Source organism: Nerophis lumbriciformis, linkage group LG16, assembly GCF_033978685.3.
Source record: "Nerophis lumbriciformis linkage group LG16, RoL_Nlum_v2.1, whole genome shotgun sequence".
In the NCBI taxonomy this organism is placed as follows: Eukaryota; Metazoa; Chordata; class Actinopteri; order Syngnathiformes; family Syngnathidae; genus Nerophis; species Nerophis lumbriciformis.
In genome coordinates this window covers 9,162,689-9,182,481 of record NC_084563.2, presented here as the reverse complement: position 1 = coordinate 9,182,481, position 19,793 = coordinate 9,162,689, and the positions used below count along the sequence as shown (strand labels likewise).

The 19,793-nt window shown below is 40.7% G+C and overlaps 1 protein-coding gene across 2 annotated transcripts in view; it reads right to left on the bottom strand.

Annotated features, from left to right (window-relative positions):
- Positions 1 to 19,793, bottom strand: part of LOC133616971 (teneurin-3) — a 745,483-nt gene that overhangs the window by 177,916 nt on the left and 547,774 nt on the right. For both annotated transcript variants that reach the window (XM_061976582.2, XM_061976583.1), the window contains 2 exons: positions 17,807 to 17,953; positions 7,964 to 8,192 (listed from right to left, as the gene is read on the bottom strand). In XM_061976582.2, the coding sequence (XP_061832566.1) occupies positions 7,964 to 8,192; positions 17,807 to 17,953 (376 nt within the window). The remainder of the gene's footprint in view (positions 1 to 7,963; positions 8,193 to 17,806; positions 17,954 to 19,793) is intronic.

The following is a 19,793-nucleotide window of genomic DNA, read 5'->3' as shown; positions in this document are numbered from 1 at the left end:
GAGAGTAATTTCCCCACACCTAGAGTGTGTGTGACAATCATTGGTACTTTAACTGACTTTACTGTCGCTAAACATGCTGAATTAGGTTGATAGGCAGATGCTGTGGGGCGGTATAGCTCGGTTGGTAGAGCGGCCGTGCCAGCTAATTGAGGGTTTGCAGGTTCGATCCCCGCTTCCGCCATCCTAGTCACTGCCGTTGTGTCCTTGGGCAAGACACTTTACCCACCTGCTCCCAGTGCTACCCACACTGGTTTAAATGTAACTTAGATATTGGGTTTCACTATGTAAAGCGCTTTGAGTCACTAGAGAAAAAGCGCTATATAAAAATAATTCACTTCACTAGAAAGCGAGTATGCTTAACTGCTCTGAGCTTAATTCTATTACCAAGCTGAAGTTCCTCTGAGCTAAATGCTAATGCTGATACCCAAAGATATTGCAACATGTAAACAACTATGACATGTTCAGTTATTTTGAGCTACAGAAAATGATGTTTATAACCACAATACATTGCCTTGTTGTTGCTCTGGTGGTAAATTTTGGCAACTAACCGCTATTGGCAATCCATTTTTTATTTTTTTCCAAAAGGTGCCATGTAACGGAGCAGTGTAATCCATTTTAGAGGCTGAAGTATTGATTGGAGAAGTGGGAAAACAACGAGGAGAAAAAACAAACAGAAAAATGGTTTGTGGCCTCTGGGCTGTGAAAGAAATAATTCAGGGCTTCAAATACACTCTTAGAAATAAGGGTTCTAAAAGGGTTCTTCTACAAGGGCTGAGGTTCTAACTGGAACCATTTGCTTCTGAAAAACCCTTTCCCGAAGAAAGGGTTTTTCAAGGGTTCTTGGTAACGCTAATGGTTCCAGTAAGAACCATTTTGATCCAGAGAACCCTTTAAAACCCCTTTTCTGAATAATTGGTTTTAAAAGGGTTCTCACTAACACTAAGGGTTCCAGTAAGAACTATTTTGATCCAGAGAACCGTTTTTGGAAGAAAGAGTTCTTCAGGGATTGTTGAAAGCATGGGTAAGATCCCGTGTCACCAGGGACATACTTCCTGATAACATTTGCCAATAATGGTGCCTATCTTTAAATACATGTTTTTCTCATTAAAATGTTTTGAATGTTTGTTCAATGTCAACATGATAAATGACCACAATATAATATGAACTAAACTGATCTGTAGAATACAATATGGTTCTTTATAGAACCCTCAGAAGACAAGACGGTTATCGGTGAAAACCTTTGAAAAGGGATGTTTTTAGAACCCCCTGTGTCAGGTCTAGATGAAACCCTTGAAACATGAAAGAGTTCTTTGTGGAACTCCCTGTGTGGGTTCTAGATGAAACCCTTGAAACCTGAAAGGGTTCTTAGTGGAACTCCCTGCATGGGTTCTAGATGAAACCCTTGACAAACGAAAGGGTTCTTAGTGGAACTCCCTGTGTGGGTTCTAGATGAAACCCTTGAAATACGAAAGGGTTCTTAGTGGAACTCCCTGCGTGGGTTCTAGATGAAAGTCTTGAAATACAAAAGGGTTCTTAGTGGAACTCCCTGTGTGGGTTCTAGATGAAACCCTTGAAATACGAAAGGATTCTTAGTGGAACTCCCTGTGTGGGTTCTAGATGAAACCCTTGAAACATGAAAGGGTTCTTAGTGGAACTCCCTGCGTGGGTTCTTTGTAGAACCTCTCATGGGGGGTTCTGGGTGGAACCTTACACACACAGTTCTAGGTAGAACCCTCCGAAAGGGTTCCAGGTGGAACCTTTATAAAAAGGTTCTACCTGGAGCCAAAAAGGGTTCTCCTATGAGGACGAGCCGAAGAACCTTATATGGTTCTACTTAGCACTTTTATTTCTAAGAGTGTACGATATTGAGGTCTGGATCAAAGTCCTGGACTGACCGACAGCCAGACACACTTTTTAGTCGCAAAAACCAGAAGCTGCTTGATCCGATTTGAAGAGCGGCCTAAAATATCTGAATAGAACATCCAATGGTGAGAGTGCAATGGGCGTGATTTAGGAACATATCGCCCGAGGTGGTCTCAGTTACAGTCCTGGCAAAATGAGCAGAGAGGCAAGATGTCTCCACTTGATCCCATGTGTCACCCTGCACTTTGACGAGTGTCGAGATAAAGTGACTCATATGTCACGGCCTTTCCAGTCAACCGACGTTGTGATGGGCTGCCATGGTAACCCGACACATCAGATGGTCTGCTTGACGAAAGCATGCCTTCGGAAACTGCACACCAAACTGGTTCACTTCCTAGAACGGGTTGCCTTAAACCTAGATTACCGTACACTATATTGCCAAAAATATTTGGCCACCTGCCTTGACTCACCTATGAACTTGGAGTGCCATCCCATTCCTAACCCATAGGGTTCAATATGATGTGGGTCCACCTTTTGCTGCTATTACAGCTTCAACTTTTCTGGGAAGGCTGTCCACAAGGTTGCGGAGTGTTTGTTTATCGGGATTTTCCACCCTTCTTCCAAAAGCGCATTGGTGAGGTCACACACTGATGTTGGTTGAGAAGGCCTGGCTCTCAGTCTCCGTTCTAATTCATCCCAAAGGTGTTCTATCGGGTTCAGGTCAGGACTCTGTGCAGGCCAGTCAAGTTCATCCACACCAGACTCTGTCATCCATGTCTTTATGGACCTTGCTTTGTGCACTGGTGCACAGTCATGTTGGAAGAGGAAGCGGCTCGCTCCAAACTGTTCCAACCAGATTGAGAGCATTGATTGTCCGACATGTTTTGGTATCCTGGAGCATTCAAAGTTCCTTTCACTGGAACTAAGGAGCCAAGCCCAACTCCTGAAAAACAACACCAAACCATAATTCCTCCTCCACTAAATTTCACACTCGGCACAATGCAGCCCGAAATGTAGCGTTCTCCTGGCAACCTCCAAACCCAGACTGGTCCATCAGATTGCCAGATGGAAAAGCGTGATTCATCACTCCAGAGAAGGCGTCTCCACTGCTCTAGAGTCCAGTGGTGATGTGCTTTACACCACTGCATCCCACGCTTTGCATTGGACTTGGTGGTGTATGGCTTAGATCAGGGGTGCTCATTACGTCGATCGCGAGCTACCGGTCGATCTCGGAGGGTGTGTCAGTCGATCACCAGCCAGGCATTAAAAAAATAGTCCTAAAAATGAGCAATCATAAATCTTCACTATGACGTCACTTTCGTCACTTGATTGACATTCACGGCACCCGAGGGTCTTCTGAGATGACGCTGGCTGCTGCCAGCTCATTAAAATTACCGACAGGAAGGCGAGAAACACTTTATTTCAACAGACTGGCGCCGTACCTGTCGTCAAAACTCCAAAGACCGACTGCACAGTTGCGCTAACAAAATAAGAATCTCAGAAAGCTGGTGTGCACAAGCTAGCAAGCTACGGAGTTTTCCCGACAATGTATTTCTTGTAAAGTGTATACAAAGGAGTACGGAAGCTGGACAAATAAGATGGCAAAAACCAACCACTTTCATGTGGTATTGGACAGAAGGGAGGACTTTTTTTCTCCTCCATTCGAAAATGCGGACCTTATCAGCACCACTGTCTGAATCCTATCAATGCAAGTCATCAGAATCAGGTAATACACCAACTTATATTCTTGTCTTCATTAAAGAAAGGAATCTATATGTGTTAAACATGCTTGTATTATCTTTAAACACCTTTAACTTATTAACAATATTAACTATATGTGTTAAACATGCTTGTATTATCTTTAATCACCTTTTACTTGTTAACAATATTAACTATATGTATTAAACATTCTTGTATTATCATTCAGCACCTTTAATTTTTTAACAATATTAACTCTGTGTTAAACATGCTTGTATTATCATTAAACACCTTTAACTTGTTAACAATATTAACTATTTGTGTTAAAAATGCTTGCATTATCATTAAACACCTTTAACTTGCTAACAAAAACATATTTTTCATAAATAAGTAAATGTAAATTATATATATGAATGAGGTAGATCCCCACGACTTGATCAATTGAAAAGTAGCTCGCCTGCAGAAAAAGTGTGAGCACCCCTGGCTTAGATGCTACTGCTTGGCCATGGAAACACATTCCGTGAAGCTCTCTGCGTACTGTACGTGGGCTAATTGGAAGGTCACATGAAGTTTGGAGCTCTGTAGCAACTGACTGCGCAGAAAGTCTTTGCACTATGCGCTTCAGCATCCGCCGACCCCTCTCTGTCAGTTTACGTGGCCTACCACTTGGTGGCTGAGTTGCTGTTGTTCCCAAACTCTTCCATTTTCTTATAATAAAGCTTGACTTTAGAATATTTAGGAGCGAGGAAATTTCACGACTGGATTTGTTGCACAGGTGGCATCCTATGACAGTTCCACGCTGGAAATCACTGAGAGCGGCCCATTCTTTCACAAATGTTTGTAGAAATAGTCTCCGTGCCTAAGTGCTTGATTTTATACACCTGTGATTAGTGATTAGGACACCTGATTCTCATCACTTGGATGGGGGGCCAAATACTTTTGGCAATATAGTGTATGTCCCAGTGCAGTCGATACTTCAAAAACAGATTTTTTACAATATGGTAATACCGTATACTTCAGCTCCAAAAAAATGTGGCAAGTTCATGTAGTGAAGTTCAACTAGAACGGGGACGGCGTGGTTTGGTCGGTGCCAGCAATCGGAGGGTTCCTTGTTCGATCCCTGTCTTTCGCCTCGTCATGTCCGTTGTGTCCTTGAGCAAGACACTTCACCCTTGCTCCTGATGGGTGGTGGTTAGGGCCTTGCATGGCAGCTCCCGCCATCAGTGTGTGAATGTGTGTGCGAATGGGTAAATGTGGAAATAGTGTAAAAGCGCTTTGAGTACCATCAAGGCAGAAAAGCGCGATACAAGTATAACCCATTTATTATATCATTATAACTGGACACTGACCGAGAGTTAGTGGGTGGCCGAGGGTGGAGTTGGCTCTCCTGGTTGCTTTGTTGGGTCTGCTCCTGTCTCTGGCCATGTTTTTCACCTTTTTTGTAAGGGGCGCCCGAAGTTGGCAGACCCGTCAGCGATCCTGTTCTGTCTCCCTGTAATGTTTGATCCTGTTCTGTCTCCCAGTAATGTTTGTCTGCTCTTGAATGGGATTGTGCTGAAAATCTTTATTTCCCCTAGGGGATTAATAAAGTATTTCTGATTGAGTTGTCTTGTTCATTTGCTTACTAGGATCATTTACTGGGTTTTACTACACTGGGCTGAATCATTTTAATAATTGTAAACACTCTCGAGTTTTCTTATCTTCCTGGTCAGGGGCCGGCCCCTAGCATAAACACTATGCGGTTGTTTAGGGCCACGCGATTATGGTGACCGGTCACTTCATTAGCTGATCATCACTTTAGATGTTGTGGTCTGCAGGTTTATTTGCGTGTTCTACTTTGATGGACTGAACAGGATGCAATCATGCTTAATTATGCTAAGCTTGTATTTAGCGGTGAGGCAACATGTTCTTTGTAATAGTTTTAGTTTGGTTTAGCAACAGCGCAGTGGCCTTAATTCAAAAGCCCATAGAGATAATTCCTAATTCAGCATCGCTGCAAACACTGTCATTGTAACTGGTATTTATAAAAAATACTGTTAAACTTTATATTGAAGCTGAACTTTTTACCTGAATATATAATGTCTTAAGAAGTTTTTTGCTCAAGCTTTTCCCCATTTATTGTGGTTTGTTTACTTTTTCAATAAATGCCAAAGAGGCTTAGTGATTTTGGATTGGACTAACTGCGGTCGGAGATATTGAACACTTTTCTTTCCACTTGGACCTATTAACATGTTTATTTCCATTTTTAGATAAACATTAAACATTATGTCGAATATAAACCCATAACTACTGAACATATATACATATATATTTTTTTTCATTAGTTTGTGGATGTGGTAAATTAATTCCCGCAAAGTAAGAATGATTACAATAGTTCCCGGCATATACGCCGCTAATCTTTTTCCAACGCTTTGATCCTGCGGCTTATAAAACGGTGTGGCTAAATTATGGATCTTTTTTTGCCAGCGGCCATAATGTTTTGTGTTCAACAAATAGTTTTCATGTTAACATTGAAAAAGTGTGTTATTGCTTTTGCTGTGGTGCCATATTTTGAAAAAGTTTGCTCACTGCAGGAAAAAAAAAACATTGTCAAAGCGTTTCTGCTCAAAATTATTCTTTAATCATCACTCCAAGCAACGTTTGTAAGTTTTTACAATATAACTAAAACACTTCATACTTACTAAACCGTCCCACGTGTGATGTCTGTAGGAGTGTTTCCATGCATATTTGTACGTGTTATCGTAATGTTATCAAGCTAATGTCGTTAGGATTAGCGAATATGCTAAGTGTCTTTGTTAGTATTATTAACTTAGAATTACATTCTTTTTGTATTGTTTCAATTTAGTAAAATCACCAAAAAGTCCGAGTGGAGTTATTGAGTCTGTTTAGATGATTGGAGAGCCAGCTTTCGCAGTTAGTGGGTCCATGACCATGACTTCTGTTTTGTTTGATCAGCCGTTTTCGTTTGGAAACAAGTAAATACCGTATTTTCCTGACCACAGGATGCACCAGTATATAAGCTGCACCGATAAAATTGTTGCCGCACCGGACTATAAGCCGCAGGTGTATATATATATATATATATATATATATATATATATATATATATATATATATATATATATATATATATATATATATATATATATATATATATATATATATACATACATACACACACACATGTATGTATATATGTATATATAAATACATATATATACATACATATATATATATATATATATATATATATATATATATATATATATATATATATTCATATATATATATATATATATATATATACACATACATATATATATATACATATATACACATACATACATACATACATGTGTGTATATATATATATATATATATATATATATATATATATATATATATATATATATATATATATATATATATATATATATATATATATATACACACATATACATATATACACATATACATATATACATACATATACATATATATGTATGTATATACATATACACATACATATATACATACATATGCATATATATGTATATGTATGTATATACATACATATATATATATATATATATATATATATATATATATATATATATATATATATATATATATATATATATATATATATATATATATACAAAATGCTGAAGAAACAAGTCCATGCCAGAAAACCAACACATTTAGCTGAACTGTACCAATTTTGTCAAGAGGAGTGGTCAAAAATTCAGGCAGAAGCTTGTGGATGGCTACCAAAAGTGCCTTATTGCAGTGAAACTTGCCAAGGGACATGTAACCAAATATTAACATTGCTGTATGTATACTTTTGACCCAGCACATTTGCTCACATTTTCAGTAGACCCATAATACATTCATAAAAGAAGCAAACTTCATGAATGTTTTTTGTGACCAACAAGTATGTGCTCCAATCACTCTATCACAAAAAAATAAGAGTTGTAGAAATGATTGGCAACTCAAGACAGCCATGACATTATGTTCTTTACAAGTGTATGTAAACTTTATGATTATGTAAAACAATGTGTTTCTTTTCAAATTTGATAGGTGTGGCGGAAAATACGGTAATTCAAACACAACATACTTTGTAGCATGATGACTGTAATACTCACGAGGCTCCAGTTAACTCTATAGCGTGCTACACTATTAGAAATAAAGACCAAAAGAGGGCCACAAACTAATTATTGTTTGGGGGGTTTTGGTAAAAAAAAAAACAGTATATGGACAGACTGAAGACTTTTCAGCCAGGCTTGAAACACAACAGCGTGGGATCTTTCTTCGACGTTGTGGAGTGTCTGCACAAACACAGCTACAGAGACGTCCAACGTGACCTAAACAACCAACCAAACAGCCATTCATGGCTGCTTACCTGCTGTTGAACGGGTTCTCTCCCGGCATCACGTGACTTCCACTGGGACCAATCAGGAAACTGACGCACTCGTAAAAGCTCCGGGAGGCGGGCTGAAGGGGCGAGGCCTGGCCCTGAGTGGCGGACGCGGAGGCGACGGCGGCCGGATCTTGCGAGCCCCTGCAGTAGGTCTGACCCTGGCAGGAGATCTGAGAGCAGCAGTCCGGGTCCATGCAGTCGATGAGACCATCTGGGAAAGGGAAGGAAGGAAGAAGTGAGGGAAGGCTTAGATGACCCGCTGGGAGCGTCTCCGTTATGGCGCCGAGCTCTGGCGCACACGGGCGACCTCACACGTGAACCCGGCATCATTAAACTGACAGCACGGATCTGGGATCCTACTTTTAATTATTCAAGAAGCGCGTCGCCTGATGTGACCCTCAAAAGTTTTGGACTTGTTGAGCAGGCGTACGGAGAGTGGAAGTGTAATTGAGCTGCTTTAACGAGGACATTTGCATATTTGTACGTGCACTCCTAGACTCAAGATTGGGACACTTGGAATCTAATGATGGAAGTGGAATGGGATTAAAGTATCGGGACACCTGGCTTTTCCAACAACAGGAAGTGAAAAGTAAAGAAAATGTGACGTTTTACAATATGTTGGATTAGGGTTGTACGGTATTCCGGTATTAGTAGAATACCGCGATACTAATGAATCATATTCGGTACTATACCGCCTCAGAAAAGTACCGGTCCCCCACCGTCGTCACGTCGTGACATTGCTGGTTTACGAGCAGACGAGCATGTTCGGCAGCGCGCACACACAGAGTACTTACAAGCAGACACAGTGTGTAGACAGAAAAGGGAGAACGGACACATTTTGGCTTAAAAACTAACAATAAAGGTGAAGTTATAACACTGAAACACCCTCAGGAAGAGGTGCTTTAAGACATGGCTGGCTATCTAGCTAGCGGCTAAAGTCCAGCCCCAATCGGCAGTGTTGTAGCTACTTCTAAATCACTAATCCTGGTCTCCATGGCGACAAATAAAGTATGTTTCTTACAACTACGATTATCACTGCAGGACGAGGGATAGCTAAACATGCTTCACTACACACCGTAGCTCACCGGCGTCACAATGTAAACAAACGCCATTGGTGGATCTACACCTAACACCCACTGTAATGATACCAAGTACAGGAGCGATTCTACGATGATTAAGTCGATATTTATTGGCATCACGACATCTTCTTTCATTTTTTAAAAAGTTATATTATGTATACAAAATCAGGAAATGCGCCCCTAGACACATGAGAACTTTCAATATGACCAATGTATGATCCTGTAACTACTTGGTATCGGATTGATACCTACATTTGTGGTATCATCCAAAACTAATGTAAAATATCAAACAAGAGAAGAATAAGTGATTATTACATTTTAAACAGAAGTGTAGATAGAACATGTTAAAATAGAAAATAAGCAGAAAGTAAGTAGATTAATAATTAATTTTCTAACACTTGTGCTCAATAATGTTAACAAAATAATAGGTAGATAAATGACACAATATGTTACTGCATATGTCAGCAGACTAAATTAGGAGCCTTTGTTTGTTTACTTACTACTAAAAGACAAGTTGTCTTGTATGTTCACTATTTTATTAAAGAACTAAATTGCAATAAGAAACATATGTTTAATGTACCCTAAGATTATTTGTTAAAATAAAGCCAATAATGCAATTTTTTTGTGGTTCCCTTTATTTAGAAAAGTACGGAAAAGTATCAAAATCATTTTAGTACCGGTACCAAAATATTGGTATCGGGACAACACTACATTGGATAATACTGTGGGGTTGTTTGTCTCATCGGTGAGGTCAGAGGTCAATGGTGTTGGACAAGTAAACCATTGTAAGCACATCTGAAGGCTGAAGGAAGTAAAACTTGAACATTTTTAGGACCGTTTTTTTAGATTTGACGGTAAAAAATGTAATATTTTCCAAAAGGCCACCTTTAAAGCCAGTGCATACTGTGGGGCGGTATAGCTCGGTTGGTAGAGTGGCCGTGCCAGCAACTTGAGGGTTGCAGGTTCGATCCCCGCTTCCGCCATCCTAGTCACTGCCGTTGTGTCCTTGGGCAAGACACTTTACCCACCTGCTCCCAGTGCCACCCACACTGGTTTAAATGTAACTTAGATATTGGGGTTTACAATGTAAAGCGCTTTGAGTCACTTGAGAAAAAGCGCTATATAAATATAATTCACTTCACTTCACTACTTCTCCCAATACAACCGATTGATTGATTATGCCGCCAAGGCAAACAGATCTGTTGCGCTAAAACACAAATTTCAAATGTTTCAAGTTCTTTCCTAGCAGACACAAGACGTTGATTATACATACATGTCCTTTAAAACTAACTTTGAAACGACATTGCAAGATAGTTGTATTTGTAAATTGTGACAACGTTGATGTCCAATGTTGGATTCATGTTGTTGGTTGGGAAATGACCAAATTTCAATGGTCAAATCCACATCACAACCTGACATTGAATAAACGTTGTCAAAAAGTATGTTGTTTCAAAGTTGTATTTGTGTTGTAGAACATTGGTTGGGAAATGATCAAAATTCAATGGCCAAATGAACGTCAGAACCCAACATTGATTAAACGTTGTCAAAAAAAATTTGGTTTCAACGTTATGTTTGAGTTGCTAAACGTCAGGACCTAATTCAACAAGTTCTCAACGTTGTTTTAATGTCTTGTGCCTGCTGGGTTCCAAAGCAGTTATTTGTAGACGTCAGTTTTATAGGGTATTCTACAAAGCCAAGACAGTCAAAAACTGACTTTGCCACGCATCGAAATATCTAAATTAAGGCAACTAAACTGACGGAGAGATGTGTTATAATTTGTCTATGAATGTTCTCATTCATCCCGGTCGTTGCATTCTCAGGGCATCCAATCGCTCACAACTGGTCTGGTCATTTTTTCTTAGAAGGCGTTTTGTCTCACATCTAAGTAGGCTTAATCAGTTCATGCTCTTAAGACTTAGATTAGTCAGATGGAGTCTTAGACTTAGATTGGTCAGATCTAGTCTGGTGTAAAAAAAAAAACAACTAACCATCGACTGCAGCGCATCGTACGTGCTGCTGAGAAGGTTATTGGCTGCAGGCTCCAGGACCTGTTTTCCTCCAGGCATGTGGGTCGGATCACAACTGACTCTTCTCACCATGGACACAAACTGGCCTCCCTTTTCCCCTCAGGCAGGAGACTACGGTCCATCCAGACCCGCCACCTGAACAGTTTTTTCCCTCGGCCATCAGACACATGAACAATACCAATATCTGATAGCTCAGTTACAGCTCATTTTATTACCTATTACCTCTTCTGTGAAATGTGTGTTTTATGTTGCACAATTGTACCAAGAAAAATTCCTAGTTTGTGAACCCGTTCTCAAACAATGGCAATAAAACTATTCTGATTCGGATTCCAACTATTTACACCCCAAAACAAGGAGGGTGTGCCTGAGCAATGATGGTTCCGCCCTACTGTAGTGGCACCAGCTACTAGACTAGATCTGACCAATGTAAGTCTAAGACTATAGCTGACTAATCTAATCCAGTGACCATGAACTGATGAAGCTTCCTTAGATGAGAGCCGAAACGTCTTCTAAGACAAACCAAACAATCCAGTTGCGATCGATTGATTGTTCTGTGAATGTGTTAACATTGTGTTTCAGAGTAAACTTGTTGTAAAGATACTTTGTTAACTGATGGTTTCCGAGTTGTTTTTGCCATTTTGTCCACTAGCGACGCTGAGATCATTATTCATGCGTTCGTTACGTCTCGTCTCGATTACTGTAACGTATTATTTTCGGGTCTCCCTATGTCTAGCATTAAAAGATTACAGTTGGTACAAAATGCGGCTGCTAGACTTTTGACAAGAACAAGAAAGTTTGATCATATTACGCCTATACTGGCTCACCTGCACTGGCTTCCTGTGCACTTAAGATGCGACTTTAAGGTTTTACTACTTACGTATAAAATACTACACGGTCTAGCTCCAGCCTATCTTGCCGATCGTATTGTACCATATGTCCCGGCAAGAAATCTGCGTTCAAAGAACTCCGGCTTATTAGTGATTCCCAGAGCCCAAAAAAAGTCTGCGGGCTGTAGAGCGTTTTCTATTCGGGCTCCAGCACTATGGAATGCCCTCCCGGTAACAGTTAGAGATGCTACCTCAGTAGAAGCATTTAAGTCCCATCTCAAAACTCATTTGTATACGCTAGCCTTTGAATAGCCCCCCTTTTTTTAGACCAGTTGATCTGCCGTTTCTTTTCTTTTGTCCTCTGCTCCCCCCTATCCCTTGTGGAAGGGGAGACACACAGATCCGGTGGCCATGGATGGGGTGCTGGCTGTCCGGGGTCGGGACCCGGGGTGGACCGCTCGCCTGTATATCGGTTGGGAACATCTCTGCGCTGCTGACCCATCTCCGCTCGGGATGGTTTCCTGCTGACCCCACTGTGGACTGGACTCTTACTGTTATGCTGGATCCACTATGGACTGGACTCTCACAATATTATGTTAGACCCACTCGACATCCATTGCATTCGGTCTCCCTAGAGGGGGGGGGGGGGGGGGGGGGGGGGGCGGTTACCCACATATGCGGTCCTCTCCAAGGTTTCTCATAGTCATTCACATCGACGTCCCACTGGGGTGAGTTTTTCCTTGCCCTTATGTGGGCTGTACCGAGGATGTCGTTGTGGCTTGTGCAGCCCTTTGAGACACTTGTGATTTAGGGCTATATAAATAAACATTGATTGATTGATGTTACAAAACGATACATTTTTCCGATCCTAACACTTAAACATAAAAATGGTAAATGGTAAATGGGTTGTACTTGTATAGCACTTTTCTACTTTTTTAAGGAACTCAAAGCGCTTTGACACTATTTCCACATTCACCCATTCACACACACACATTCACATTCACACACCGATGGCGGGAGCTGCCATGCACGGCGCTAACCAGACCCATTAGGAGCAAGGGTGAAGTGTCTTGCTCAAGGACACAACGGATGTGGCTAGGATGGTAGAAGGTGGGGATTGAACCAGTAACTCTCAGATTGCTGGCAGGGCCACTCTCCCAACTTCGCCACGCCGTCCCCATAAACTTGCTACTATCTCAGAATGGGTTCTTAGCCAATCACGGGGAACCTGTCACAGCCCTGTGATTGGCACAACAGCGATAGGGGTGGGTCTTCATTGTTGGAGAGGCAGGTGAATAAACCGGTGCTCTGCTTGAAAGAGCTCATGTGTTGCTGACTGAAAGACGTTTTTCTGTCTTTGGTCCACTAAAGTTTGTTGGTTCAATATTAATGTGTGTTTAAAGACATTTAAATCAAAACAATACAAAACATGGTTTTGTCAACCAAAAATATCACGATGCTTCTGAGGACCTCGAGCTACATGCATCCATGTTGTTGTATTCTGTGTAAAAGGCACACTATTGTTTGATATGGCTCAGATCTCTTCGTGTGGACACCATGAGCAGAAACTTTGCAACAATAAATGCCTTCTTTAAAGAGTTCCCACAAAGATAGAAGCATACAATCTTGATAAGATTGAAAATGAAGAGTCGGAGACTACTAAAAACTCTCGTCCAGCTTGTCAACGCGGTTGTTGTAAAAAGGAACCACCTTCCAAAAGGAGGGCTCCATTACCACTCTTTTGTTCCAGGTAACCATCTCGGTTTTCTTCTTGCTTCATTGTTCTGTTGATAAAGTTTACAATAAACATCATTTTTATTGGCCTAAACCTTTGTTTCCCTCCTCATTTTGAGCCGTGGGCAGATCTGTTGTGTAGGACTAGATTTTACAATCCCCTAATGCATACTTGAGACACCTATGCGACTTTGTGGGATGGTCAAGTGAGTGAAGGCATCCTCTGGGTTATCAAGTGGGCGCCCCCCTTCCTCAGTGTTTCGCTGATAGGCCCACGACACCTCCAGAGGGTTCAGCAGTGAGTCCCAGCGTCCCAGGATCACTCCCTAGATGCCATCACTCACTTGAAAGCCCAGGTGGAGTCCCTTCGCTTGACCCACAGCCACTGACTCCCCTTTTCAGCGGCTTTTGAGAGGTCTTTCACTGCCTGCCGGTGGGCCTTCCCTCGCACTCCCATTTCCCTGAGGAGCCTGGATGTTGAGGTGGCCACGAACCCTCTGCAGCCTACTTCCACTGGGCGTACCCTCGCTTTCCAGCCTTGTTGTTGCGCATCGGCTGCAAGCTCAGTGTACCTCAACTTCTTGCGCTCGTAGGCCTCCTCCATTGCACTCTCCCAGGGCACCGTGAGCTCTATGATGCACACGAGCCTGAGCGAAGCTGACCACAGAACAAGATCTGGCCGCAGGTTGGTGGACGCAATCTCAACTGGGAAGCAGAGTCTCTGGCCCAGGTCTGCCAGCAGTTTCCAGTCCCGTGCCCCGCCTAACTGTCCAGTGTCTGGTCTTGTGGGGGTGAGGATGGCTTGACCCTCGCCCTCTTGGACAAATGTTGTTGCTTGCCAATGGGATGACGGGGGAGGAAGGGCATTGACACTTGTCCGTCGACTTTCCAGCACTGCTGCAAGACACTTTAGCACCTGGTTGTGCCGCCAGGTGTAACGGCCTTGGGTGAGGCTGGTCTTGCAGCCCACCAGGATGTGCTTCAGTGTTGCTGGACTCGGACACAGAGGGCATGTGGGGTCTTCACCATACTACTGGCTGAGGTTTTTTGGAGAAGGCAGGACATCGTAGGCAGCCCTGATGGTAAAGCTTGCCCTAAATGCCTCCATCTCCCACAGCTCTTTCCAGGAGATCTTCCTCTTCTCTACTCCTTCCCATGTCATCCACTGCCCTTGTTTTGCCTGCGCCACAGGCAAGTAAAAGGCCAATACAAATGCTGTTTATTGTTATCTATATTTACTGAACCAAGAACAAAACAGGTACCTGGAGGAGCAGAGAGCCTTAATGGAGCCCTCCTTTTAGAAGTTAGCCAACGTGGCTCCAATTCAAGAGGAACTGTGACAAACTTCTGATTGATAAACGGATCAATAAAGCGGTGTGCACATATTTTTGTCTAGATATACATGATTCATTGGTTTACAAAGGGCACCTTGGTTTTCGTGTTGGTTTTCTGCGTTTGACTGACTCTTGTACACTGTCGTGGTTATCAGACAGCCAGACATTACCCCAAGTTTCCACTGGATACAAAACGGTTGCGGAGAGGTTAAAAAATATTGGTTAACTTCCAAAATAAAATACTCCGTTTCTAAAGGCGGATTGTATTTTACTCTTTGAAACGACCGATTGGTTGGAGATGGAAGTGAAGTTAATTTGTCAACGGTTTTCAGATTAAATTTCACCTCGTTGACACAAATGGAGGAGGACATGCTGATTGTGGGTGTCCAAAAGAATTATAGATATTTAGGACAGCTATATGGGTGCCTGTGTCAAAAATATATTACCGTATTTTGCGGACCATAAGGCGCACTTAAAAACCTTTTTTTTCCCCTCAAAACTCGACAGTGCGCCTTATAACCCGGTGTGGAATAATTCTGGTTTTGCTTACCGACCTCGAAGCTTTTTTAATTGGTACATGATGTAATGAGAAGTGTGACCAGTAAATGTCAGTCAAACGTAAGGATACGTGTAGACTGCAATATGACTCAAGTAAACAACACCAACATTTTATATGTTCCATTGAAAATATGGAACATTACACACGACGCTCAAAAATCTATCAAAATATTTTAGTACGACTTTGGTAAGCTATGAAGCCACACCGCTTGATGTGTTTCAACATAGGAGTATTATTATGATGTGTGTATGAGGTAAGACATGTCTGGCCTTTTGTTTCGCAATATTATGCAAATGCAACTTTTCTTACTTTCTGGTACCAGCTGATCTGCATTTTGGATCTGCATAAATCCTGAAAAATTGTGCGTGTCCGCCTCTGTAGTCCGTGGTGAGACCATAGTATAAGCTTCTTCTTGTTCTCTATCTTCTTGTTATGGGACATTCATCCTCCGCTGTTGCCAATAAGTTCTTACTTATATCTGTCAGTAAGTGTGACCAGTAAATGTCAGTCAAACATAAAATATATGTGTAGACTGCAATATGACTCAAGTAAACAACACCAACATTTTATATGTTCCATTGAAAATATAGAACATTACACACGGCGCTCAAAAACCTATCAAAATGTTTTAGTACGACTTTGGTAAGCTATGAAGCCACACCGCTTGATGTGCTTCAACATAGGAGTCTTATTATGGTGTGTGTATGAGGTAAGACATGTCTGGCCTTTTGTTTCGCAATATTATGCAAATGCAACTTTTCTTACTTTCTGGTACCAGCTGATCTGTATTTTGGATCTGCATAAATCCTGAAAAATTATGCGTGTCCGCCTCTGTAGTCCGTGGTGAGACCATAGTATAAGCTTCTTCGTTTTCTCTATCTTCTTGTTATGGGACATTCATCCTCCGCTGTTGCCATTTCTAATTTAATTTAGTGCAAAGTTCTTACTTACAGGTAAAAGCCAGTAAATTAGAATATTTTGAAAAAGTTGATTTATTTCAGTAATTGCATTCAAAAGGTGTAACTTGTACATTATATTTATTCATTGCACACAGACTGATGCATTCAAATGTTTATTTCATTTAATTTTGATGATTTGAAGTGGCAACAAATGAAAATCCAAAATTCCGTGTGTCACAAAATTAGAATATTACTTAAGGCTAATACAAAAAAGGGATTTTTAGAAATGTTGGCCAACTGAAAAGTATGAAAATGAAAAATATGAGCATGTACAATACTCAATACTTGGTTGGAGCTCCTTTTGCCTCAATTACTGCGTTAATGCGGCGTGGCATGGAGTCGATGAGTTTCTGGCACTGCTCAGGTGTTATGAGAGCCCAGGTTGCTCTGATAGTGGCCTTCAACTCTTCTGCGTTTTTGGGTCTGGCATTCTGCATCTTCCTTTTCACAATATCCCACAGATTTTCTATGGGGCTAAGGTCAGGGGAGTTGGCGGGCCAATTTAGAACAGAAATACCATGGTCCGTAAACCAGGCACGGGTAGATTCTGCGCTGTGTGCAGGCGCCAAGTCCTGTTGGAACTTGAAATCTCCATCTCCATAGAGCAGGTCAGCAGCAGGAAGCATGAAGTGCTCTAAAACTTGCTGGTAGACGGCTGCGTTGACCCTGGATCTCAGGAAAAAGAGTGGACCGACACCAGCAGATGACATGGCACCCCAAACCATCACTGATGGTGGAAACTTTACACTAGACTTCAGGCAACGTGGATCCTGTGCCTCTCCTGTCTTCCTCCAGACTCTGGGACCTCGATTTCCAAAGGAAATGCAAAATTTGCATGGTTGGGTGATGGTTTGGGGTGCCATGTCATCTGCTGGTGTCCAATATTCTAATTTACTGGCTTTTACCTGTATATCTGTCAGTAAACTCGCCATGAAAGCGCTAAAACATACCGGTGTAGTGAGTTTACATTATTCACCCAAGGAACTTCAGTTATTAGAGAGTTCCGGTCGGACGGTTTTTCACGGGACACATGTCCGGTGTTGTTGTTGTTTCCGGATGAGGAGATGCTGCTCCGATATTGATTGAAGTAAAGTCTGAATGTCATTAAAACAGTTAGCGCCATCTTTTGACACTTCTTCCACTCCCGTTCTTGCACGCTACACCGCTACGACAAAGATGACGGGGAGAAGACGCTGTCGAAGGTGAGCCACGTAAATAAGAACGCCCACGAAACGGCGCATCCGCATCTTTTACATTTAGAAAAAATAATAATAAGAAGAAGACTCCTCTTTCCAGGTCCTCCTACCTCCTTCGTTGTCCTTTCCGTCCGAGCACAGCGTCTCGGTGGCGACGTCGCACCCCAGCCCCCGCCATCCCGACTGGCAGATGCAATGCCAGACGTTCTGATCCAGGACGCACCTCCCGTTGTTGTTGCACAGGCCGGGGCAGCCGTCTGTCAACACATCATGTACGTGTCAAGCAGTCAAGAAAGGGGGCGAAGGGTGTTGTGGGGCATTGAACATACATTGGACAGGGGAGGGGGGGGGGCAAAGGGGGGACAACATGATCAGACAAGTGTCGAGTGAACATAGATAGAGCGTCGAACACCTCGGACAGGACTCACGGGAATGTGTGAGAACGTTCTGTTGATTCACATGAGTGAGCATGGAGTGGAGACCATCAAGAGCGCCTTTCAATTACTAATTAATAATTGAAAGGCGCAATTATTCCGCAACACGCGTGTGTCACGTCACCGTGTGAGAGGGTATTGTGGTGCTGGACACTCATGTGAAGTAACAGCCACATTGAGGGGAAGTGGAAGTACAGAGGTTAATTTGTGTCTTTATTAGGAAAACTTTTTTTTTTTTTTAACACTGAATTTATGTGCCTGAATCCTCTGCATTTGAATTTTGTGAACTGAATTTTTGTACACCAAACTATGCTGACAATTTTATTGAACAAAACATTTTAGCAAAATCTGTGTTTAAAGTTTCAGTGTATAAAAATCAGGGTAAAAGGAGCAGTGTACAAAAAAACAGTGTAAAAATTGTTTGCGTAAAAATTCAGTTTAAAAAAATGAGTGTATAAAAATTCAGTGCATCAAAAAATCAGAGTAAAAAAATTGAGTGTATACACAATTCAGTATGAAAAAAATCAGTGTATAAAAATATTTATATTGTTTGAACATATGCAGCAGCTCCATTGAAATGTTAATTATGTTGTATTATGCCCAGTTTACTGTTTTTTTATGTTGTTTTGTAGGACTCGTGTCACGTGACTTTAAACTTGACACCTCATTGGCTGGTTCTGAGACAGGATCGATTGCTTTAGTCTTAATTTACCGGAAATGAGTCTTGCTTTTTGAGGCAGCAAATTTTTTGACACTGAATGTTTTATTACACGTAATTCTTATACACTGATTATTTTTACACTGAATTTTTATACACACATTTTTTTATACACAAAATTTTTATACACATAATTTTTATACACTGAATTTTTACTGACTGAATTTTTAACACACAACATTTTTATACACTTAATTTTTTATACACTGTTTTATTAACACTGAATTTTTATACACTGAAGTTTTTTACACTGAATTGTTTTTACTCAATTTCTATACTCTGATTTTTATTCATTGAATTTTCATACACTGATTTTTGTATACACAACACGTTTAAACACTGATTTATTAACGCATAATTGGTATACACTGATTTTTTTTACTCTAAATGTTTATACAATGATTTTTTATTCACTGAATTTTTATACACTGAATTTGTATACACTGAATATTTATACACTGCATTTTTAATACAAACTATTTTCATATACTGAATTGTTTATACACTGAATTTTCATACATGGATGTATTAACACTGAATTTGTAAACACTGAAGTTTTTTTTAGACTGACTTTTTATTCACTGAATTTTTAACATGGAATTTTTTATACACAAAATTGTTGGACACTGAATTGTTGTACAATGATTTATTTACACTGAATTTGTATACACTGAATTTTGTTTTACTCTACATTTTGTATACACTGATTTTGTTTTCACTGAATTTTTATACACAACATTTTAATACACTGAATTTGCATACAGTGATTTTTTAACACTGAATTTCTATACACTGAATTTGTATACACTGATTTATTAACACTGAATTTCTATACACTGAAGTTTTTTTACACTGATTTTTTATTTACTGAATTTTCATATACTGAATTTTTTTAAACACAAAATGGTTATACACTGAATTTTTGTATAATGATTTATTAACACT